Raw genomic sequence first — 23,528 nt, forward strand, 5'->3', positions numbered from 1 at the left:
AAGTTCTAAATTATATACAAGATACCTAAGGGTGGCTTTGAAAAACAGTCCCCGGGCCGGGAGTTGGGGTTTCCCTCGCCGTTATCTATTGCTTATTGAGTCAGATCCAGAGTAACACTTAGAGACGGATGCATCCAAATGAGACACCGTGGAATAAAGGAACAGACCAAACCCTCAGTTTCTGTACGAAAACGCCGCGTGTACGAGCTCGTTCCCACGTGGAATGTACCGACAGTCGTCTGGTGGGCCGGGCGCTCCTCCCGGCCGCGCCGCTCCGCTGGGGAAGCGGCCGGCCCGGCCGGAGCCGGCGCGTGGGGAGCGCCCCGCCAGCCTCGGCGCGCCCCGAAACGCGCTTCCAGGCGGAAAAGTCCCCTGCGCCCGGATGTGAACGGACAGGAGCCGAGTGAGATGGAAAATGGGGCGGAAAGCCCTGATCCTTATGAAGGACGAGGCTCAGTTGTTAAATTTTAAGGGGTACCCGATGGCTTTTTCCAGGCACTCTACCAAAGAGCCAGCAGACAGAAAATCCCTCTCCACTTCCACAAATTTGATGTAGATGGATTTGGGCGAGACACCGGGTTCTACGACGCAGTTCTGAGATAAAAAGGCGTTGATCCCGACCCAATCTTTGCTGAAGGTTTTGGTGTTTGCCTGGAAGTGTAAAAACAGGCACTGCTGGAGAGTCCGGACCTCGGCGATGCCGAGGTAACAGTAGATAATCCGGGCGGATTCCATATCCACCCGAAGGGAGGCCTGTGGGGAGGGGACCTCGAGCTCCCCTGGAGTCTCATTGCCGGGGTCGGGTGCCCGGTGCTCGGCCAGAGGGGAGGGGAGTTTCTCGTGGCACTCCTCGTATCCAATGGCATACAGGCCAGGGCTTTTTGGGATCCCTCCTGGCAATAAATACTGCACCACGTTCCCTCCAGTGGGTTTGGAGTGAGCGATGGGAATCCAGTCGATCTCCATGTGCAGCTCCAAGCACCTGGCCTCGCTGATGGTGATCTCCAGGAATTTGTAATAAACGTTTTTCCAGTTCATTTTCTGTACTCGGGTCATGATCACCCGACCCTCCGGTTTTTCCGAGTTGAAATATTCCCGGAGCCGCTTGCCGAGGGGCACCTGGGAGCTGATCTCTGCGTAGTGGTAACGGATGTCCTCCTTCCAGCGGGTGTTGTACCCAATGCCGAAAATGGCCAGTTTGTTAGAAAGGTGGAGCCTGGAGAAGTCCGTCCAGCTCTGAAACAGCTCCCACTTCAACTGGACCGACTCCAAGATTTGCATAATGTTCTGCATGACGTCGCGCTTCCTGGAAATGAAGAGACGGGGAGAGAAGGATAAAGGCATCAGAGCTGAAAAACTTCCCCAGCGAATGCACCAACCTCCAGAAAACATTAATTCCGTCAGCCTTCCTGCCTGATTGTTCTTGCTACTCTATAAATTATGGGGCAGTTTATGGGTTATAACAATGCCCCGATGGGGAAATTTGAAATTAATCTTGACAAAACCAAAACAAACCCAACCCCAACTCCTCCTGATATCAAAGCATCTCCAAGGAAGCACCTGGCACTGCTGAATAAATACACACTCAACTACTGGGTCATTCTTTACAGTCCTGGGGTTCTGTCGGAATATGGTCCATGAGCTGCATCCCGAAGCCACAAATGCCACTCAAAACACTTCTGCCTCCTTGTTATCCCCAAATTAATGCCAGCAAATGGGACTGTAATTGTAAAAATTGGCATGAATCCACTCCCAAGGGCTCTGTCCTGGTGCTGGGGTGGAAACACAGCTCAAGTGACCAACCCTCTGGAGCAGAAGATGTTCTCAGACACATCCTGGATGCTGAGGGAAAGACAGCAGCCAATAAAGAAATCCCCATGCTCCCAAAAATCTGTCTTCACTCCCAGCAGCAAGGTTTCAGAGAGGGGTTTACACCAGGAGAGAACATCCATGTGCACCTGCAGCGAGCTGGAACAGCTTCCTCCAGGATAAATGAGACCATTAGGGTGCAATTAGCTGGGAGGGAGAACTCCTAATTCCAGGAGTTATTGTCCTATAATCAAAGCTGTAGGAAGATATTGCAACTCATTTGCTAACAGAGAAATCTCTCTTGGTCCAACAAATTGGATGTAAAGGATCTTTCCATGGAACTCTCCTTCCTTTATCCATTGTGCCACATCTGGAAAGCTGAACTGTGGAGGCCACTGCACTTCCATGAGGATTTTTTCTCCTTCCACATCCCTCTAGGACACGCTGTACCAGGCAACACACGTTTTCTTCTGCAGGCCAAACTTCCCTCCCCATGCAGGTTCCTCAAGATCACTTAAACTCCCTAAAACCTGCCCTACCCAACAGCCTCCCAGTGGAGTCCAGAATCAGACTGGTGAGGGACATGAAGGTCTCCAAGAGCAGATATGACACCCCAAAACCAAGGCTGACTCTGGCAGGTGCATTCCTGCCCAATAAATCCCTATGGGGAGTAGGTCTTTTTCCATCAGAATGTATATAAGAGTTCAAAGAAAACTGGGCTGGGAGCTGCAGAGCCTTCCTGTGGTGCTGGAGAGGCCCCACTTCTGAGCCTTTCACCCAAAAGCCCTGCTTTTACAGGTCTAGATACTTGTGATTCTGTAAATAAAGGCACATGATTCTGGCAAGGTTCTCCAACTGTTGGGTGTGCTGGAGGTGATGGAGGCCTCTGGAGCAGGCTGAGGGCACTGGGCTCAGGACACAGAGCTCTGGTTTGATGTTGGTGCACACCATCTGCAAACCTCACCTGTGCTGTCCAAGCCCCCCCGAGCGTTTCTGAGCATCCAGGTTGGGACAGCTCCCTCCTCCCAGTGACACTGGCATCACATCCATCACCACCTCATCTATCCCACCTGCCTTGTAGCACCAACCACGTCAGAAGTTCCCTGAAAAGACCTTCAAAAGCACTTGGGAAGTGCATTTACACCACAATTGGTGTGCAACTGAGTTTTTAGAGCACTGAAGAAGGACAGGCTGGACAAGCAGAGCCGTGTCTGTGCCAGGGATTATTAAAAACGCTGATTCCATCAGCACTGAAATTCTGTTTCTTACTGCAACTTATTCCTGAGGAGTCAAGAGAGAGAAATCCCAGACAAGAAGAATGCGTGTTCACCCCAAATCCATTTCCACTTACTCAAACACTGTGGCAAAACTGATCTAAAGCTTCCCTGATGCTTTGCCATGCTTGGAAAATAGCTTTTTGAGGCTTCTGGAAGTGCAAGTTTACCGTGTGGGCACAAGGGGGTAGGACAGACGAGGAGACAGGACAGTGCTGGAGCACAGCTCAGGTGTCTCAGCACTGGCACACACGCTCGACTCCTGGTGACAGCTGAGCTCCAGCTATTCCCTTCCCAAGGCAAAGACAGGAGAGCACGGCGTGGGCAGGTTTTCATTCAACAGCTGAGGAGCAGAGTGAGGAACTGAAAGCAAAGCCCCCACCTTTATTAAGTGCACTATAAATACTCTGCTCGGTTTAGCTCGGCACAACCCAGAGCCCGAGCCTGACTGCATCAGTCACTGCTCCTGCAGGGAACGGGAATCACTGCATGAGAGCAGAGCTTCAGCAGACAGAGAAGGGCTTTCCACAGGGAACCCACCGCTTCCAGCACACAGGAAAACTGGGAAAGACTCATTTTAAGGAGTTTTGCTTTTCAGGTTTAGCATCTTCTCGCTTTTGCCGGGACCTGACTTGGCTGAGCTCTGCATTCCCAGGCTGTATCCAGGATCTCTAACAACTCAGCCAAGCAAAGGTATCATGGGCAGTAAAAATTACTATTATTTAATCATTTATTTCAAATGTCATTTTCATTTGAGTATTTAAAATTATTAAACATGTACTTATGCATTTGTTTTATTGATATTGTTAATATGATTCATTTTTCAGGACAATGGGAGCTGTTGTGTGTCTCAGGACAATCTCACTTTTCAGCTGCAGAAGGTGCCCTAGAGCTGGATTTTCCCTCATCATCAAACCATCACCTCCCTGCTGGAGTCTGGGACCTGCATTTCTTCCTCCTCGGAAGCTTTTGCAATTCAAATGAGGAAAGACTTGAGACAAGAGTAGGCGCAAATTTGTTCTAAGGAGCTGTTTCCAAACCGGGCAGACTTCAAAGGGCCCAGAACAGCTGCTCTCAGCGCAGATCCACCAGCTTTCTCCAGCTCATCTTCCCAAAACCGGCAGTGAAGAAAACCACTTCTCAAAGTCCCTAAGTAGTATTTCACTTCTCCAAACAGGTTACTTGGAGACAACGGCCAAGGACAGGCAACAGCAGAGCTGAGATGGGGAAGGAGAACCCTGATGGAGGATGGGACATGGACACGGGTCACCTATTGCCCTCTGCTTCGACTGTCAAAAATAAAGTGAAAGGTGGGAAGTTCCCTGTGTGTCACAGACTCAGAACACTTTGGCCTGCAAGGGACCTAAAAAGCTCATCTCATTCCCATCCCTGCCATGGAGAGGGACACCTTCCACTAGACCAGGCTGATCCAAGCCCTGTCCAGCCTGGCCTTAGACACTCCCAGGAATCCAGGGACAGCCACTGGGCACCCTGTGCCAGGGCCTGCCCACCCTCACAGGGAACAATTCCTGCCCAATCTCCCATCCATCCCTGCCCTCTGGCACTGGGAGCCATTCCCTGTGTCCTGTCCCTCCAGCCCTTGTCCCCAGTCCCTCTCCAGCTCTCCTGGGCCCCTTTAGGCGCTGGCAGGGGCTCTGAGCTCTCCCTGGAGCCTTCTCCTCTCCAGGTGAGCACCCCCAGCTCTGCCAGCCTGGCTCCAGGGCAGAGGGGCTCTGGCCTTTGCAGCACCTTTCCCATGCCCCCCTAGAGGAGCCCATGGCTCTCTGTGTCACATGGAGACACACTGCCTCAGTGGGGGCAGCTGTGCTGTCCCACGTTGTTGGGAAGGTCAGAGGAGGTGGGATTTCTGCCCTCTGGCACCCAGGCAGGTTGTACATGTGCTTTAACTAAAAGCTATCTAAAGGATGCCCACTAAATCCCTAAAGCTGCAATTGGTCTTTTTTTCCTCCCAGATTTATAACTCACTTTTCCCCAGCCCTTTCAGTGTTTTGGGACTCCGTTACACCTTATCTTCATCCAGCCCTCCTTCACTCAACCATATTTATTAACTGGTACTTGAGGAACCTGGTCCAGACATTCCCTACCCCTTGCTTTCTCCTTTGCTCACATCCATTCCTGTGCCAATAGCACTCAGATGTATGAGCTGATGGCAGAAAACTGCCCATTACGAGCACAAGCAAAGAGCACAAATATTAACCCAGCACTGCTCAGTGCAGCGAGCTCCCGGAGCCATCGCTGCGTTGGGTCCTTGGGGATCTGAGGAGAGAACGAGACACCAGTGGTGGGGTTTAAACAGCTCTTGGCTTTCACATAAACCTGCCCTGTGACCTGCAGCAACGTGCTCGCCTTCCATGTGCTCCTGCTCCATGGCTGAGGGACGGCGTGGAATCCAGAGCGATTGGGACAAGCTCCGTCAGTGGCCTTGGGGAAGCTCATGAGCTTCAACAAGGCCAAGGGCAGGTGCTGCACCTGGGTCGGGGCAACCCCAGGATCAATCCAGGCTGGGCATGAAGGGATGGAGAGCAGCTCTGGGAGAAGCTCTCGTGGTGCTGGTGGGTGAGAGCTGGCCAGGCCCTGGCCCAGAACCCCCCTGTGCTGGGCTGATCCCCAGCGTGGGCAGCAGGGGAGGGGGGATTCTGCCCCTCTGCCCCGCTCAGGTGAGACCCCACCTGCAGAGCTGCCTCCAGCTCGGGGGTCCCAGCACAGGAAGGAGCTGGAGCTGCTGGAGCCAGTCCAGAGGAGGCACCAGAGATGCTCCCAGGGCCTGAGCCCCTCTGCTCTGGAGCCAGGCTGGGAGAGCTGGGGGTGCTCACCAGGAGAGGAGAAGGCTCTGGGGAAAGCTGCAGAGGGACTGGGGACAAGGGCTGGAGGGACATGACACAGGGAATGGCTTCCAGTGCCAGAGGGCAGGGATGGATGGGATACTGAGAAAAAATTCTTCCCTGTGAGGGTGGGCAGGCCCTGGCACAGGGTGCCCAGAGAAGCTGTGGCTGCCCCTGGATCCCTGGAATGTACAAGGCCAGGATGGACAGGGCTTGGAGCGGCCTGAGATAGTGGAAGGTGTCCCTGCCCATGGCAGGGGGTTGGAATGAGATGAGCTTTAAGGTTCCTTCCAACTCAAACCATTCTAGAATTCTGTTTCTCTAGGTCCAAAAGCACACCACAAGTTTCACCAGGATTTGAATGATTTCTGGAGAAAATTTCTGCTGAAAGTCTGCCCTTGACCAAGAAGGCAGATGAACCCTTCTTTGAACTCCGCTATCTGCATTTTAAAATGCTGTGCGAAGAGATGAAAGAGTTTGACAACTATTTATCTACTGCGGCTTTTAGATGAAATTTTATTTTTTTAAGATAATAAATAAATACCCAGCTTATCTTTGCATCAGCCATGCATCTTCTGACTGCTTTTAACCTACTGAGTCAGAGTTTACAAGTTCCTTCTCCTCACAGAAAAGGGGAAAAGCAGCTTTCAGCAAATCTGTGCATTGGAAAATGCTCTGTGCTTCCACTCTGCACGTAGGACGAGTTTATCGCTGGCACGCTTCACAAAATGCCCCAGAGTTCAGACTCCACTGCATTTTAGGGGCAATTTGGGGGGAAAAATGAACATAAAACTCTGAAAGATCTCATTTACCAAAATCTAATTCAGCTGTTCATGTACACATTAAAACCTGGAAGAGAAGACTCATGTGGTCCAAGCCTTCACCTCAGAAAATTCAGGATTCTCTGCTAAGGAGCTCCTTAAAAGTAAAATTACTCCAGAACAGCACCAAGAAACTGTTCAAGCAGACAGTATATGAAAATTTATACTGAAAAAAGCTATTTTTCTCCAGGTTGCCCCTGAGTTGTTAAAGTGAATTTGCTGCACGTGAAGAAAAAAAGTCACCTTTGCTTATGTAAATATCCACTTGAAGCTACACCACCGCCATGGAAACTTTTTGTTAATTATTTTTCTTTTAAAATAATTTTTATTTTCTTAAGTCATTTTATTTTAAATTTACTTGTACTTATTTATATTTATGTTACATTTGGTAGGGGATTTTTTTTTTTTTTCACTGAGTTACAGTACAAAAATCTTTGTTCTTTGTGACTCATCAGGGACGTTCTGTTGCTGTTCCCAGTGCTGCTGACCTCCTACCCTACAGCAGCTGATTTTCTACCAAAAAAACCCCAGTGACACTAAAACCCACCGGTGTGGGAGCTCCTGTGTGGAACTCCAAAGGATCTGTGAGTCTGGGCTCACTCCTACTGCAGACAGATCCACAACAGCCCCTAAAGGCTGGCAGAAAGCAGCCCTGGACAGAGTAAATACAGCACAATTCCTTTCATTTTTGGGAATGCTCTGTGTTTTTGTTGGAGATGAGAGGGAGAGTGGCATGCTCGAAGCGTTCAAAAGGCTCCAGTGTTTGTGAGATTAAACCCAGCCAAAAGGTTCCAAGCGATGTCTGGAAAGTTATAAAAATGAAAATTGGAGACTCCCAAGCTTTGGCATGCCTTCCCACCAAAGAAGGGAGCTGTTCTCGTGGTTTAAGTCCTCACATCCATGTAGTAAGTCTCGTTTTCTCTGCTGAGTGGCAAAGCCAAGGAGAAACAGAGTTGTGAAGCTTTTCAGCTGTGCTGAGGTAATGGGAATAATGCATAAAGCAGATTCAGCCGTATGAATAGTCTTGCACAATGTATTTATAATTATAAACAGAAGTTTCAAATATCCTCCCCTCCTGCACAACATCCCCAGGGAAATACATTCCAGGGTAAAACATTCATAAATTACTTACTGCGTGTCTTCTGAAGATTCCTGTTTTATCTTTAGTGTTCTTTTCGTGGTAGGCATTTCATCTGAAAGGTAAAATTCCAACACATAATTAGATTTTAAATAATGTTCTTAGGGCTTTTTTTTTTTTTTTTTTTTTAAGAGGTTGAAATTAAATAAAAAATAAATCTGAGTTGCTTCCTTAGCCAGGCAGTCTGCTGGAGTTCTGCATGAGACAGCTCCAGCTCCTACACCCTCTGTAATTGATTGGGTTTTTCTTCAACTTGGAAGAGATACGGTCAGTTAAGATCTGAATCTCTCTCTGCAAGTGCAAAACCTTTCACGGACAAGGCTCCGATCCCTCCTGTTAAATCACACATTGACAGAATTGCAAACTCCATTGTTTCAAGTAGAAAAAAAAAAAAAAAAAGCAATTCTGCTTCTAATGGCACATTTCAAGAGGGAGCAGCAGTAGAAGTGCATCTGTGTTCAATTCAGATGCTGTGTGCCAAGCGCTTCGCTCACAACTTCTGAGCGTGAAGGGCATCGCCAGCCCGAGCGCACGCAAATGTCCCCGAAACTGGTGACAAACCAGGAGCTCCCAGCTTGACTCACCAGAACCAGCCACACCAGACAGAATTAGCCATCATTTACATATGTTTTGTAACGTTTTCTTCTCCCCACTGTTTCTCTCCCACATATTTCTGACTTTTAAATCCCCCAGGGAAGGAGTCTGAGGATCAGGAATGCGGTTAACAGCCAATTTGCAAATTTTAACATTAAACTGCGATCTAAGGCTCTTTCAAAGCATCCTGACTCACCAGTCCCCCAAACACAGATGTGTACAGACACCTGACTGCATCTCCTCTCCCTCTTTCATCCTAAAAATGGAGAAAAATGCCTTTATACAATTCACCTTCTTCACCTGGGTCTCCATTGGGTCTGATCAACTTAAAGCTTCCACTGTGAAAAAAACCCTGCTGAGGCAAGGGAGGAACACACACACTCCTAAGAGCAGTAGCTCGAGAGAAATATGCCTCAAGAAACCCATTCCTACCCCAAACTGCTCAGATTGGAGTGTGCTTTCTATCAGGGATGTGGTACTCCGATCTGTTTATAAAAGTTCAAAAAGCCATGGGCAACAATTAAACCTCCAAATTAATTAAAATATTGACTTTTAGGCAGAGACGGCAATAATTCGGGCAAGAAAAACACGTGGAGGAGTTCGGTTTAAGTGTCAGACATTGAGTGTGAGCTTGCTGCTATTTTTTCATTTAGAAAGGCCACACCTCTGAATATAAATATATTGACAGATTTAATATATCAATACATATCAAGGTAAATAAAAAAGAGCAACATTTTTTACAGTTGTTGGTGTTGCCAGCAGCAGGCTGGAGCTCTGTTCACAATTTAAAATGGTGTTTGAATGGTAACACCCAGGTACCACTGAAAGGGAAAATATCTCCTGAATCCCTTGAGGGAAAGTAAAACTGAAAGGAGACAGGGAAGGTGCCACCTCTGCTGTTTCTCGCCACACAGCCCTTCCTCTCTCCAGTCCTGATCCTAAAGCACTTCAAGAACCACGGCTGGCTTTTGACTGACTGAGGAATTTCTGTCCCTTTTCTCCCCAGGGATGTGCTCAGCACTGTGAGCACGTTCTGAGAGGTGAAAGCCGGTACAGAGATATGTGTGTGCCACACAGCTACCAGCACAGGAAAAATCCAAGGCTGGGGATCTCTCACCCAATTCCTGCTCGCCCGTCTGGTAGCAGTGAAGATCCTGGCTGTGGTTTCCCCAGTCCTCCTGAGAGTATTCCTCCATGGTGCTGCCGTCCGACTCCAGCTCCTGGTACAAGCCGCTGCTGTTGATGAGGACGGGCTGGCAGGGCTGGGAGTCCCATCCTCCCTGCCCAAACACCTGCTCCAGCTGCTCAAAGGTGTAGCTGCTTTTCCTCTTGCCGACGCCGTGCTCCTTCACGCGGCTGTAGCACCTGCGGAGGGTCTGAGAGAGAGAAGCAGCTCACTCAGGGGGCGTGGGGCTGGGCGAGCACACAGGCACTCACACACAGCCACAGTTTAGGGGTTATTTGGGGGTTATTTCTGTTGGTCATATTTGCCCCACGCTCATGAGCAATGCTCCCAAATTAATCCACACCCACCAGGAAGCATCACATATATCCGACATTCCCGCTTAGCGTTAACATCTATGACACAGGACAAGTCGTGTAGCGGCTACAGATCCTTCAGATTTAACTTGGGTGATTTATTCTCTTTCTCACTTAAAAAAAAAAAAGTAAAATAAAATCCCTGGACCTCCTACGGATGCAGGGAAAAAATAAAATAAAAATACCAAGAGCCCCCCCAGTCAGAGACACCAATCAGCCAGGAAAATGCACACCTAATACGAGGAGGAGAAAGCAGAGCTGGTGTTGTGCCCACAGCTTGGAGAGGGGGAAGCAGGGAGGAGAGAGAAAGGAAAACAGAAAGATTTCCCCCAAAAGCAAAGACAGTCCAACCTTCCTTACTCTGGTAAGAAGACACAAGGTACAAAATGGATATGCCTAAGCTATTCAGCTAGGAAAATATTTATTACTTACATATTTTTGCATTCCTTACTAACTCACTCTGTCTCTTGTGAAGCTGCTGAAATTTAAAAGAGGTCAAATCAATAATGCTCCCAGTTCCCAGACTTTGATATCAAGCATCAAGTAAGTAACAGCACTGAGGTGGCTTGGTGTGAGCAGCCCCTCAAACAGAGCTGGGGCAGAACCTCCCACACAGGTGCCAAAGCCTCATCCAGTTCTGGTGATCCCTTTGACATCCCCCATCAAGGGCTAAAGCCACTTCATTGCTGCTGGATAAGCCAATGGTTCCATCCATGTTTTCCCCCTAATCTGGAGCAAAAGACAATTACTTGGGGGTAAAAAAAACTAAAGCTTTCTACACAACCCTCAACGTGGTTTTAATTCTACCACTGCTCTGATTTTGAAAGACAGTGATGCGCCCCGGGTTTGCTGGGCCTTGGGAATTTTCTCCGATTGGTAAACTGCTAGAAAACATTAACTTTTTCAGAAATTAAATTTATCAGATTTTGAGGTTCTGACTTGAACGGCAAAGCTGCCTCTGGAATTCCAGAGCGGCATTAATTTGGGAAGGATTAATCCTGTTACCTTGCTTTCTGCAGGAGGACTGCAATGGACATATCATTACAAAAACTACTCGTTTTTTTTTTTTCCCCCCAAAGAAAGGAACTTTTAAAACTCCAGAAAGCTGGAACCTACCTAATGCTCCTCACACACTGGTTTAACAGCATCAGCAGCAAAGGGATACATTTCTAACCAGTTTCCTCCTGAGATTCAGAGCCCTGGGGGCAGAAGCAAAACCGCTAAGCAGCAAGTCAGTATTACCCTGCTGTTTTAAACAAAAACACACGAAAATAACACAAAATAAAAAAAATAACCCATAGAAACACACAGGCAGCAACAGGCATGAGTTACTCCACGGTTTAGGGTGGAACCCTTCCCACTTTTGCCATAACTACCTCAGGATAAACAGGCAGATCCTCTTTGGATGGACACCAGCACATTTTAAACTTTGTGTCTGTGAGCAGGGTGGAAAACAACCTGCCGTGGCAACCTAGAACCAAACCCCAGCCTAGAAACCTGGTGGTATTGGCTGGGGCACAGATACATTTGGTTGTTAGAATTCAGCTTTCTCGCTCCAATTTCTCTCCTTTCAGCTCAAACCTCACTGACAGATAAGGGCAAAGTCATTTCATTCCCAGACTCTTTCCAAAATCCACCCTAGTTAGATTTTTTAAAATGTATTTCCCAAACCCCAGTGCTTGTACTTGCCCCAGCTTATCCATAAGAGTTAAACATAGATTTAGAGCCTCCAGCAAAATTTATTAGCAGCCTTCAAGTGAAAGAAACTGTTTCCAAAGCATCCTTAGGCCGGGCCAAGCCCGCTGGGAATGCCCTACACCCTCAGCCACTCTATTTTCACACCCTATTTTCAGCAAGTGCTTCAAACATCTCTCCCCACCAATGGGGTTATGGAGGATCCCACACTAGGTTGCAGCCTAGTAGCAATTAATTATTTCAGTCAGGCTGCAATGTGGCTTATTTTACTATCAAAATAATTTAGCAGCAAGTCAATGCAGACTAGCAGAAAAACTAAAGTGAGCAACACAGGAAGGGGGTTGAAAATAAATGTGCAATAGTGTGAGTGCTCATTACTCTTAAAGGTCAAGATACTTCAGGGGTACTGCCCACATGCTCACCTGGTTGTGTTACCTCCACTTCTGGAAGCAGATAACCTAAAATTTGAGGGAGATAATCTCAAACACAGGGCTTTCCAAAGCACCAAAAGGCCTGTGGCTAAGCAGCTGGGGACTCTTTGTGTGCTGGAGAATCAAGATTCCTGCTAGCTCTTTCTTCTTGAAGGTTCTTCCCAGTGTCTCCAACAGGCAGTCCCTACAACTTCTCCTGATGATCCCTCCAAATACCACGAGTCAGCCTTGTTTCAAGCCCACAGGCTTCTCTTCTTCAGAGAGCCTGGTAAGACCTAAATAATTGCTCAGACCTCAGGAAACCTGGACATTTTAAAACCCTGAACTTTTCTCTCACCACATTATTCTGATCTCCAGGATCTAAGATCTGCTTTTTTTTTTTTTCTTACGCACCTCCTCTACTCCTCCTGGTGTCCAGCTCAACTCCTGCTCCGTGGTTCCTGAAGTGCACATACAGATATTGATACAGATACAGAAAGCGGGAAATTTAGGACAAGTAACTGAAAACAGACCTGATCACTGCCCAGTGACTGCTCAGACTGGAAGAGACCGAGGCTTTTGCTTATTGCTCTGCAACACTGCCTGCAACACGAACACATATTAGCCCCGCTTAATTTATAATTAGGAAAACCAAAGGAGGAGACAGTCACAAAGCTCAATGTGGATTTTCTCACCATTTCTAACTCACGAGTCCTCATCTCTACAAGTGAAGCCACCGAAGGACCTGGAGCTCTGCAGGAACTGCAGGATGAGGATGAGAAAAACCTTTAGGAAGGCTGCAGACATGGTCCTCCTTCCAGCAAAAAAATAGGATGAGGGAGAACGAATCCACAGCAAGCTTTTTATATATAACCTGAGGACGTCCAACACGGAATTCCAGATCCCTGATCTGAGACATGCTCCTACTCAGGGAGAAGCTATGGGCTCTGCAGAGCAGCTTGGTGGCCTGTGGCTGTGTCCACATTCATCTCTTTAAATTGATTCACTGATAGCAGCCTAAAGGGGTCCTGATGTCCCAGAGCAGCACTTAGCACAACACTCAGCTTCAAAGATGCTCTTTTACTTAATGGAGAGGAGCTCTCAGCTTTATATCCTGAATTAAGAACAGCAGTGCCCAACAGCTCCCTCCCTCATCACGCCAGGATACTCACAGGAAACACAAGATGAAACTACACTGGGACAAAAGAAACAGCTTTTGAAGCCCGGAATGGTTGTAGAGGACAGTGAAAGGCCTTGAAATCTTCATTTTTAAGTTCCTGGGAGCAGAAGGTAACAAATCTGTGCAATAGCTTCAGCTCATGAATTTTTAGGTTAACAGCTATGTGCAAAGCAGGAGAACACAAGATTTACATGGGGTATTGCCTCAACAAGTCCCATTTCTGTGGTTTATCAAAAACAAAATGAGAAGAGCAGCACCTCAAGCTCTTGGGAGAGCCACACCCCACTGCAGGAAAGCAGCTGATGACATCACTGCATCTCCAGCATGAGGACACAAACAGGAATCTCCCTCTGCAGAACCTGAGAGCCCAGCACTCAAAGAGGCCCCCAAGAGCCAGAGCCAGTCCCAGGAGCTGCCACAGCCCAGTCTGCAAAGGCTCCAGCCCCACAGCTGGCTGCACATCTGCCCTGGGGACACAGCCCCGGGGACTCGACGGCTGTCACAGTGAGTTACTCTCTACATCAAAGAGCAAGGCCATGGTTGTATCCTGATTTACCCAAACACACAAGGACTTCCTGAAGGATTTGGGTCCAGTACAGATGAAAAGTGATGGGAGTGCCCTGAGGGGAGAAGGGTTGGGGGTAAATATAGACAAGTTGATTGTCTTGATTGAGTAAGAACCAGAGCTCACTTTGGACAATGCAGAAGCGAAGTCACCCTGAAAGCACAGGTCGGGGGATCTCAGCTGAGGCAGGGCAGACACGGGTTTTTGTTAGGGAGAGCTGGAACCGAACGAAAACTCACAGCCACCACTGCCAATTTCTAAATCACAATTAAATATAATAAAAAAAGGCTGTTGCCTGGACATTATTAACAGAATTGTTATAACAGGAATTATTAACAGAAGCTCCACAGCCAATTGCAGAGGTCAGCCCCCATGAGACAAGACTTTGCCAAGAGCGAACGGAGCTGAGGTTTAACAGGCTGTGTCCCATCAGGGTGAGGAAACCAGTGACGTGTGGTGCTATCACTACAGACCCCACAGTGCTGCAGGCTCAAATCCACAGCCTGGGAAGATGCTCCATTGGTTGCTGCTATCAGAATGCTGAGGATACTCAGACCCTTCTCAGGGATTTGTTGCTAATTGAGCCAGATCCTTAAATGAGAGGAGACTCCAGCACTGCCTGCAGAAAGGCTGGCAGCCTCTGTGTCTTGATGCTCTGAGCTCCTGGTTTTCTTAACCCAGCACTGGATGAAAAGAATAGGAATGAACTTATTAGAGCTTGAGAAGGCAGAGAAGCACAGCCCTCCTCCAGACCCACCAAGCCACTGACTTTGGAAAGAGTTTAGGTGTAGTGGATGGTCCTCCAGACAGAGCTCAGCTTGCAGAGATCACTGAATCACAGAATATCCTGAGCTGGAAGGAACCCACAAGGATCATCCAGTCCAACTCCTGCCATGCCCAGACACCCCAACAATCCCACCATGTGTCTCAGGGTGTTGCCCAAATCCCCCTGGAGCTCTTGCAGGGTCGGGGCCATGACCATTCCCTGCGAAGCCTGTGTAGGTACCCAACCTACAGGCAGCCACAGCTTCTCTGGGCACCCTGTGCCAGGGCCTCCCCACCGTCACAAGAATTTTTTCCTAGTATCCAATCCAGCCCTGCCCTGTCGCTGGGAAGACATTCCCACTTGTCCTGCCACTCCAGGCGCCTGGAGAAAGTCCCTCTCCATCCTTCTTGTCAGTGCAAATCAAAGGCAAAGCTGCTCTGAAGGTGGATGGTTGGCTGATTGCTGTGAAATGCACCAACGCTCCATCATTTGACATGTCTAATCACAAAGACAGCCACTCCACTCATTGACGCAGGGTTGGAATTCTGGCTGAAATCCTCTAACATCCAGCAGCTCACACCAGATCACAGCAAGCACTGCTTCCGAGACAGCTTTGCTGGAGCAGCTTTTCCTGCCTTAGAAAACAACTCCATGCAAGATTTACAAACAGATTGTTTACATCACAGAGCAGCTAAAGCCACAGCCCCCTTACAAACGAGCCCCCGCAATCACCAGCGTTGCCTAAAGCAAGAAATACCAACAGCTGACAGTCAGGTGTGGTTTTCCTTCCCTTCCCATTTCATGTGGGTTTGTGGCACTCCCAGTTGTGCTTTGTTCTTCCTGAGCACTGAACCAGCATCTTCAAGGTATTTATTTTCCTTTTGAAAATCAAATTACTTTTGTGGTCAACCACAACCCAGCCCAAACCTCCAGTCACCCATCTGGTGGAGGAGGAGGTTGCTACACACAGGAAACCCAACAAAGGCAGAACTAGATTGGCAGTGATACTTGGGAATCCCTTCAGTCAGGAGTTAAGATGTTGGAACTGCTTCTCTTTGAATCAATGGGTTGGCATTGACTCTGGGAAAGGCAAAATAAAAGCAGAACTCACATTTCTGCAGTAGCTGGAGAAATGACATTTTGAAAATGCCTCCAAATTAGTTTTAACAGCAACTTCGAAGAAGGGATTTGTCTCTGCAGGGGAAAGGCTCTCCAGCTGCACCCACAGCCAGAGGATTTCCAGCCCTGAAATGTTCTCTCTGCCCAACTGAGCAATGTGCCATTAGGAGGACAAATCTTTGATTCCACCTTCCATACAGATGCAAGCAAGAGAAGCAGAAAATCTCCCACGGGTTTAAAAAAAGGCCTAAAAATCTGGTATTGAAGAAACAACTGGAGCCCATTATTTCAAGAACATTCCTTTAAAACAAAACGGGTTTTTACTGCCTGAAAAGACCCCTTGACTCGCACAGCTCTGACTGCAGCACCTGAGCTCACGTGCACTTTCCCAGAGCATCCTGTCACTGCAGCCACCTGGAATGGCTGGAAGAGGATGAAACTATGAAGTTCCAGCACACCTGTGGAACTTGGACCCCATGGACTGTGACCTCCAAGCTGTGTGGCCTTCACACAACAGCTTCACAGCACAAGGCAAGGCTCATTTTCCCGTGCCTAAATTCCCAGCAAACCTCCTGCTGCTTGGCTGAAACAGCATCAGCCTGTGCAGGACACAGGATCCTGGCAAGGCTGGAAAGGGTTTGGCCAAATTCTCCATCACCTGCCTTAAAATCCCAGCTCTAAGGTCAAACCTGAAAACCAAAAGCTCTCCATGTGCTGCTGTGGGAAGGTGATGAGTTTGAGGACAGAAAATCAGGCTAAATCCTTGTTCAGGAACATAGGGAATAGGAAAAGGGCTGGATGAAAAGAACAGAGTGTCAGTGAACAAGCAAGAATTAAGGACAGAACGTGACTTGTTGGGATGAGGATGCTATGGCACACCAGACAGCTTTTCTGGGAATGCAACAGGCAGAAATCATGTTCATCAAAGATGTTCCATTCTTCCTGCAGCTCCCAACTGCAGAGCTCCCCAAGCCTCAGAGCCACCAAATCGGACTCAAGGTCTCTTTCCCAAGGAAAAGCTGCTGGAACGGTCACATGTGAATCCCTAAATTTGAAACAGACCTTTTCAATCTGACAGCAGCCTTGTTCCAGCTGCTGATGCGCAGAAAAACACATGCAGATGGTAAGAGACAGACAAAAATCTGCACTGGGACCTTTCTGCACACCCTGTTTGAATTAAGAGAGAATGCATCCATGCCATACAACTGCAAAACCCCCTGCTTACAAGCTGACTTGTTCCCTTTCAGCTCAACTGGCTGCTGAGACTCAAGATTTGGCTGTGTCCAGGGAATGCAGGTTGTTCCCAACGAAAGCGGTACAGCATCCTTATCTAAAATTCATTTAAAAACCAGCTGAACCTGGGATGTTTGAAGCACCACTTATTATCCAGCAGCAAAGCCTCAAGCTTCTGTCCCCTGATGGGCATTAAGTAGCTTAGAAAATTCATGGAAACACAGAAGATTTTGGGTAATAAATGGAATGACAAAGCCATGTGCTCCTTCACCATCATCTCCCCAGTCCTGTTTTCAGTGTGGAGGACTCCGAAGCGCCTGTGCCCTCCTCCTGTTCCTGCAGCCCGTGACAGTGCTCCTGCTTGGTCTCATCCATGCATGATCCTTCCACATCCAGAAGTGACTTCTGTTTGTGGCGGATCATCGAAATGTCAGGCAGCCAATCCTGCCTGGAATCTTACAAAAGCTGGGACTTTGGGGTTGGCAACAGCTCCCGCAACTATCTCTGTAACAAGGTAAATTCTTGACACCCAGGAGATCTTACAGCTTTCAACAAGCGCTCATTTCCCAGCAATTCCAGGCCAAAACCCACAGAGAGCCCAAAGGCTTGGGAAAAGCCAGATTTTTGCTGCTCCAGATGACTGTGCTGAGGAAGGCCCTCACTGTGGGGATCCAGGATATGCAAAGTTCAGGTGTGTGGTGCCAGAGACAGACAGCAGCATTCAATCTCTGCTGCTCCTTTCCTGCCTGACGAGAGGCCAAGCTGTGCACAGGAACACTCATGGATGGAACACAGATAACTCCCTCCCAGCTGGGCATTACAGCCTTGAAGGAGAGCCCACCCCAATGCTCTGCAATCTAGAAACATCTAACAGGTCTGTCAGGAGCTGCTCTTGGTGACAAATATCAGCCTTGAGCTCTTTGACTGCTGTGCTTTCTTCCAAGCTTGAACATCTCAGGGGCAAAGATGTGTTCAAGCCTCACTTCTGAAGGGAAAGTGAGAGAATCCTCAGCTGCAAGGAGCTCAGACAGCTGGGAGCCACCACGATGCTCCTGCAATCAGCTCCATCCAACAGCTCCATCAAAACCCAAACAGCCGGGTCTGGGCTGTCCTAACAGCGAGATGACACCTCACAACCTGCCAGCACGTCCCAAAACTGGGGCTGGGGGCCTCAACAGTCACTGCATTGACTCTCATCACAGCCCAAAACCACTGGACAAAGCCAAAGCACCTCAAGGAACTTTCCTGTCATGCAACTGCCTCTAGAAAAGCTCACAGGTTTGCAAAAGAGCTGATTCGAGCACCTTGAAAGCCACCAGGGAAATGAGGGACTCCAAGAGGGTTTGCAGTGCAGCATCGTTCCTCCCCAAAAATATCTGGGTGTGTTCAATGGAAAACGATCCCTGAGCAGCAAATACACAGACAGGAGAAAAATACATGGAGAACCCAAATCCTCTAGAGAAAGTGGGTTTGTTCTGAGTACCTATCTCCAGGACAGGCTGTTCTAATCAACAGGGATCAAAGCAGAAATCTCTCACTCTCAGGCATTCCTGATGCTGCAGCATCCCTTATTCCATGTATTTTGCAAATTAAAGGCAGCCCAGGTGTACACACCGGGACAGCCCCAGCCCAGCTTGGGCAGCAAGCATTTTTAAGGGGTGGAAAGAGGAAGGGAGAAACAAACAACAACAACAACTGAACCCCAGCAACAACAACATGTACATTTTTCACTCCATCAGCATTTGAAGTGGCTACAGGAGCCTAATGGGTCAGGAAAGGAGAAATCAGAGGCAGGGGGAGATCAGAGCATGTAATTCACCCTCCCAAACATCATCCACATTTACAAACTCAAACCCCACAGCGATATCCACACCATCCAAATGTCTCCTCTCTGTAAAAGCAGGATGCACAAAGCAACTGCTCTCAAATCAGGAACCAAACCCTTTTGTCCCAGGGAATGATGGAACTGTAAAGACCCCTCTGGAAAATACAACCCATGGGGCTGTTCTGATTTACTCAAGAGGTCTGTGAAGCCACAGCACATTCCTGTTGAGCCAGGGAAGACATCAGACTATAAAACAACTCCACAGCAAAGGACAGAGCCAGGAGTGCAAAAGCAACCAGAGCTACTCATTGTTACTGGGGAAACTGGGAGCCCAGTTTTCCCAAGGGGACTACAGGGAGAAGCCAGTGCCAGCCCCTCAAGGACAGAGGATGCTGGAGGACAGGAGGGGACAGAGTCAACCCACAACACTCGAGGCCAAAGGAGGAAACTCAGGGGGTGTGGTGGTCCAAAAACCAAGGGGAAACATCCTGCTGGGGCTGTCCCCACGAGGAGACACAAACAATTGGGATGCTGTGTCCCTCCCCACTCAGGACCATGGGACGCTGCCACAGCCCACCCCCACGAGAGGAACTGAACCCATGGGATGCAGTGCCCGTGTCCCAAAGGTGCTGCTGGAGGCTACGGAAGCAAGGGAGGAACCCAGAGGACAGGGCACCCAGGAGACACCAATGGAACCGTGGGAAGCTGGGCCAGGTAATGAGACACCCTGCACCCAGGACAAGGGCTGGGCTCAGTCCTGGGGACAACCGTGCACAGGCCAGAGAATGCTCCAGAAACCTGGAGCATGGAGACCCCGAAAGGGCACCCCTGGGGACACGGTGCCCCCAAAGCCAGGGCCAAAGGACAGGCTGAGCCAGGAGGATGCCCACAGCCAGCGCCAAAGGACGCTCAGGACAGATCCCGCGGGGACTGAACTCCCGGGACACAGTGCCCGGGACCAAGGAACGAAGAACGCTCAGGAGAACTCCTCTCCGGAGAACTGACCCCAGCCTGTCCCAGGAGCTCACCCACCCGCGGGCGGGCGGCCGAGCACGGGGATCCCCGGCCCACCCTCCCGTCCCGGGCCGCGCAGCCGCCCTCCAGGGTACCTTGATGCGCTCCCGGCACTGGGACGGGGTGCGCTCGTAGCCCAGCTCGGCCAGAGCGCGGGAGACGCGCTCGTACATGGCGGGCCCGGGCGCTTTGCTGCCGAACACGGTGCCCGCACCCTCCAGCTGCTGGTACCGCGCCTCCACCAGCCGCTCATTGCCCCACACGGCGATCAGCGCGTTGGTCTCCGCCGGCGTCCAGGACATCCCGCGGCAGGCGGCGGCCGCGGCGGCGGCGGCGGCGCCGCCGGGCGAGAAGGAGACGGAGGGCGAGGCCCCGCCGCGGGCGCCCAGCGCGGCCCCGCCGGCCGCCGGCCCCGCGCCTAAGGGGGAGGCGCCGCTGGGCGTGGAGGGGTCGGACAGGCTGGGGTTGCCGTCGCTGAGCGCGCCCGGCGAGCCCGGCGACAGCACCTCCATCTTGGGGACGCGGAGCGGTGGCTCGGCCGGCGGGAGCTGCGAGGAGCCGCAGGGCGCCGCCATGATGGGGGTGCGCACCGAGCGGGCGGAAGTGGCGCGGCGGCCCGGGGGCGGAACTTCCGGCAGCGCCGGGGCGGGGCGCGGGGCCGGCACCGTGAGGGGAGAGCGGGGCGTGGCCACACTGAGGGCGTGGTCCTGCGGAAGGGGCGGGGTCCGGCCGGGCACTGGGCGGGGGCGCAGTGGGCGCGGTTATAAAATGGGCGGTGTTTGTGCGTGGGGTGGGTGTGGTCTGTGGGTGGGCGTGGCTCGCACCCTCAGCACCGCCCAAGGTGGGCGTGGCCCAGCGATGGGCGGGGCCCCCATCGGGCAGGGTCCCCTCAGACCGCTCAGGGCAGGGAGCCTTCAAACCCTCCCTCTTATCGCCCGGGATTTGCCTTGGCCCGAGGAGCCCAAACGTGCGGCTGAGCAGCCCGAACGTGAGGTTTAGCACCCCCAAACTTGGGGCAGAGCATTCCCATCGTACTGGAGCTGAGCTCGCCCCGCCGGGCCAAGCACTCCCTATATCTGGTGTGGAGCACCCCTGAAGTCTTTGTTTCAAGAACTCCCAAACGTCGTTATTGAGCATCCCCCAAGGACTGAGGTTGAGTCTGGGGGGGCAGAGACCTCTCTTTTTCCCACCGCTTGCTGCACCCGGTCCTTGTGCCTCCGAAACCCCGGGACCCCAATTAGCGGTGACCGTGATTGATGAGCCAGGGCGCAGCTCGCGGGGGGTGGGGGGGACACCCCAGCTGCGCCCCAACTCTTCGTTAAGCCAAGACTAACGAGCATCGGGGAGATTCCACCTCTCCAGATCCCCTCAAAAGCCTCCCACCCATAAGAAGGGGGGGTGGTTAGAGAGGTCCTACGGGACCCCCGCCCGGGTTGCTTAATTAAACGCTTTAATTAGTGCCGTGTTGGTTAAACAAATGGCGGGGGGGGTAAGACTGGAAGGGGACATCCTCCCTGCCTCTGTCTGTCCCTGCCGCAGCACGGCGCGAAGCGATCAGGAGTGTAATTATACCCCTCTAATTAGCGGGATTAGGGGCTGGCGGCGGCGCGGGGCTGCGGATGTAGGAGGGGGGGGAGCGTTAACCCCACACTCCATCCCCCCACCCCGACCGGGCTCTTTGTCACTGCTGTCCCCAGGGAGTGTCCACAAGGGACGTCCCCAGTGCCAACATGTCCCCAAAGGGATGTCCCCACCGCTGGCGTGTGTCCCCAAAGGGATGTCCCTGCTGCCACCACATGCCCGAGGGTGTAATGAGCCGGCATGCCCCCAAAGGGACGTCTCGATGGCAGTCCTGTGGCATCCAAAGGGAAGCATCTGCCGCTGGCATGTCCTCAAAGGAATGTCCCTGGTGCCACCACATCCCCAAGAGGTTGTCCCTGCTGCCGGCATGTCCACCCACTGACACCACTGTGACGTGCACCCAAACGGACACACAGCTGGTGTGCCCCCACTGCCACCATGTCCCCAAAAGTATACACCCACTCCCCTGGAGTGTCCTCAAAGGGCTGCCCCCACTGATGTGTCCCCACTGCCGCTCCTGAGGCATGTCCCCAAAGGGATGTCACCACAGCCAGCTCTGCTGTGTGTCCCCAGGGGGCTGCACCCATCGCCAGCCGCCCCATGTGTCCCCAAAGCAGGGTCTGCAGAGGGGTATCCTCAGATTGCCACACCAGCTGCCAATGTCCCCGCAGCTGTAGACCCCCATCCCCAAGCCCCCCGGAGCTGGCCAGACCACAATTAGAGGCCCGGGAAGGGGCGGGCCGGATGCAAATGAGGGTGGCGGTTAATTAGGGCCTGAACACTCATTACGGCCGAGAGCAGCTGATTGCGATGCAGCTCCGAGTCCCGGCAGCGCCATTTGACCGCTCGCTAATGACACGGGGGTGGGGGGCGAGGGTTGAGCGGGGGGACGTGGGGCCCCCCCAGGCCGGCTCACCAGCAGCACGTCCGCAGTCATTCCTGGAAGGAGCAGGGCCAGCGCTCATCCCTGCCGTGAGCTGTGGCAGCTCTCAGCCACGGCTCATCCCTGCCGTGAGCCGGGACCGGGCTCATCCCTGCCGTGAGCTGTGGCAGCTCTCAGCCAAGATCGCCCCATGCCATGAGTTGTGGATGTTCTCAGCTGGGCTCACCCGTGACATGGGCTGTGGGTGCCAGGATCACCCACGCAATGAGTTGTGGCCATTCTCAAATGAGACTCACCTGTGCAACGACTTGTGACTGTTCTCGGACAAGGCTTATCCGTGCAGCGAGTTGTTTTCAGCCCGGGCTCACCTGTGTAAGGATTTTTGGGTGTTCTCAGCCGGGGGTCACCCGCGAAATGAATTGTGGCCGTTCTCAGTCAGGGCTCACCCATGCAATTAGTTGCGGCCGTTCTCAGCTTCTGGGGATGTGCGGACGTGGGGGAGCCGTGGGGAAACACCCCCCTGGTCCCCAACGCTCCCCCGCTGCCTCGTTCCAGTCAGCCCTCCAATTCAATAGGCATAATTAAAAGTCCGCCAAAAAGCCGAGCGGACAAGTCATCAGACCCAGAGCAGTGTGTTCTGCAATTTACTGACCCGCTTGCAATTAACCTCCTGCCGCCAAAATACGCCGCTGAAAAGAAGTATAAACTTATTAGTGGCGACGGTGGCTAATCAAAGCGAAAGCTGTAATTATCCCGAGATGTGGCCGCAGGCAGGAAACTGATGAAAGGAGAGAAAAGACGCTCGATGCAATATTTGGAAGGACTCGGGGATGCCGAGCGAGGCAGCGCCCTGCTGCCGCGCGCCGGTGCCCATCAGCATCCTGAGCGCCTGCATCCCGATCCAGCTGCCCTGCCCGCCGCACAAAGGGGACCCAGGCGGGCTAATTCGGCGCAGGGGCAACCGGCACGCCCCCCTCTTTGTCTCCCTTTCACAGCCAATATCCCGACCCCAGATGGGTTAATACATAATGCAGACAAGCAAGTAATTGCTTGCCTTTGTGAGGCCGTCAGCGCTGGGTCCCCGGCCCTCTGATCCCCCATTAGCGGCCATGCAAACAAGCCTTCCACCCAATTAAGCCCAGCTTTGATAAAGCCTTTCCCAATGATGTGGCGGTCCCAAACTAGCGATTCGCACATGAGCCACTACCTGTTAAACCCGGCGTCGGCTTCCTTCGGGGA

General features: G+C 51.2%; 1 protein-coding gene across 13 annotated transcripts; it reads right to left on the reverse strand.

Annotated features, from left to right (window-relative positions):
* Nucleotides 1-310: 310 nt before the first annotated feature.
* MSANTD2 (Myb/SANT DNA binding domain containing 2) lies at nt 311-22,922 on the reverse strand. 13 transcript variants are annotated; one of them, XM_058423412.1, is made up of 8 exons: nt 22,586-22,922; nt 12,819-12,885; nt 12,657-12,726; nt 11,135-11,217; nt 10,451-10,496; nt 9,597-9,855; nt 7,880-7,940; nt 311-1,306 (listed from the first exon to the last, which is right to left on the reverse strand). In XM_058423412.1, the coding sequence occupies exons 5-8, from the start codon at nt 10,460-10,462 to the stop codon at nt 454-456; spliced, it is 1,185 nt and encodes a 394-aa protein (XP_058279395.1). In that variant the 5' UTR covers nt 10,463-10,496; nt 11,135-11,217; nt 12,657-12,726; nt 12,819-12,885; nt 22,586-22,922; the 3' UTR covers nt 311-453. The 13 variants fall into 13 exon arrangements, 9 of the variants coding, with proteins under 9 accessions (XP_058279395.1, XP_039941218.1, XP_058279396.1 ...); XM_040085284.1 differs by lacking the exons at nt 12,819-12,885; nt 22,586-22,922 and adding an exon at nt 12,136-12,171 and having other exon boundaries at nt 12,657-12,690; XM_058423413.1 differs by lacking the exon at nt 22,586-22,922 and having other exon boundaries at nt 12,657-12,829.
* Nucleotides 22,923-23,528: the final 606 nt, after the last annotated feature.

Source organism: Hirundo rustica, chromosome 23 (assembly GCF_015227805.2).
Source record: "Hirundo rustica isolate bHirRus1 chromosome 23, bHirRus1.pri.v3, whole genome shotgun sequence".
In the NCBI taxonomy this organism is placed as follows: domain Eukaryota; kingdom Metazoa; phylum Chordata; class Aves; order Passeriformes; family Hirundinidae; genus Hirundo; species Hirundo rustica.

What these genes read in the sequence shown, in the direction of transcription:
- MSANTD2 (XM_040085280.1), bottom strand. Translation starts at nt 20,400, where the DNA reads ATGGCGGCGCCCTGCGGCTCCTCGCAGCTCCCGCCGGCCGAGCCACCG. An exon ending in AGTGCCGGGAGCGCATCAAG is followed by an intron (nt 9,856 to 19,920) that starts GTACCCTGGAGG and finishes TCTCTCTCTCAG; the next exon opens with ACCCTCCGCAGGTGCTACAG. An exon ending in GAATCTTCAGAAGACACGCA is followed by an intron (nt 1,307 to 7,879) that starts GTAAGTAATTTA and finishes CTTCATTTCCAG; the next exon opens with GAAGCGCGACGTCATGCAGA.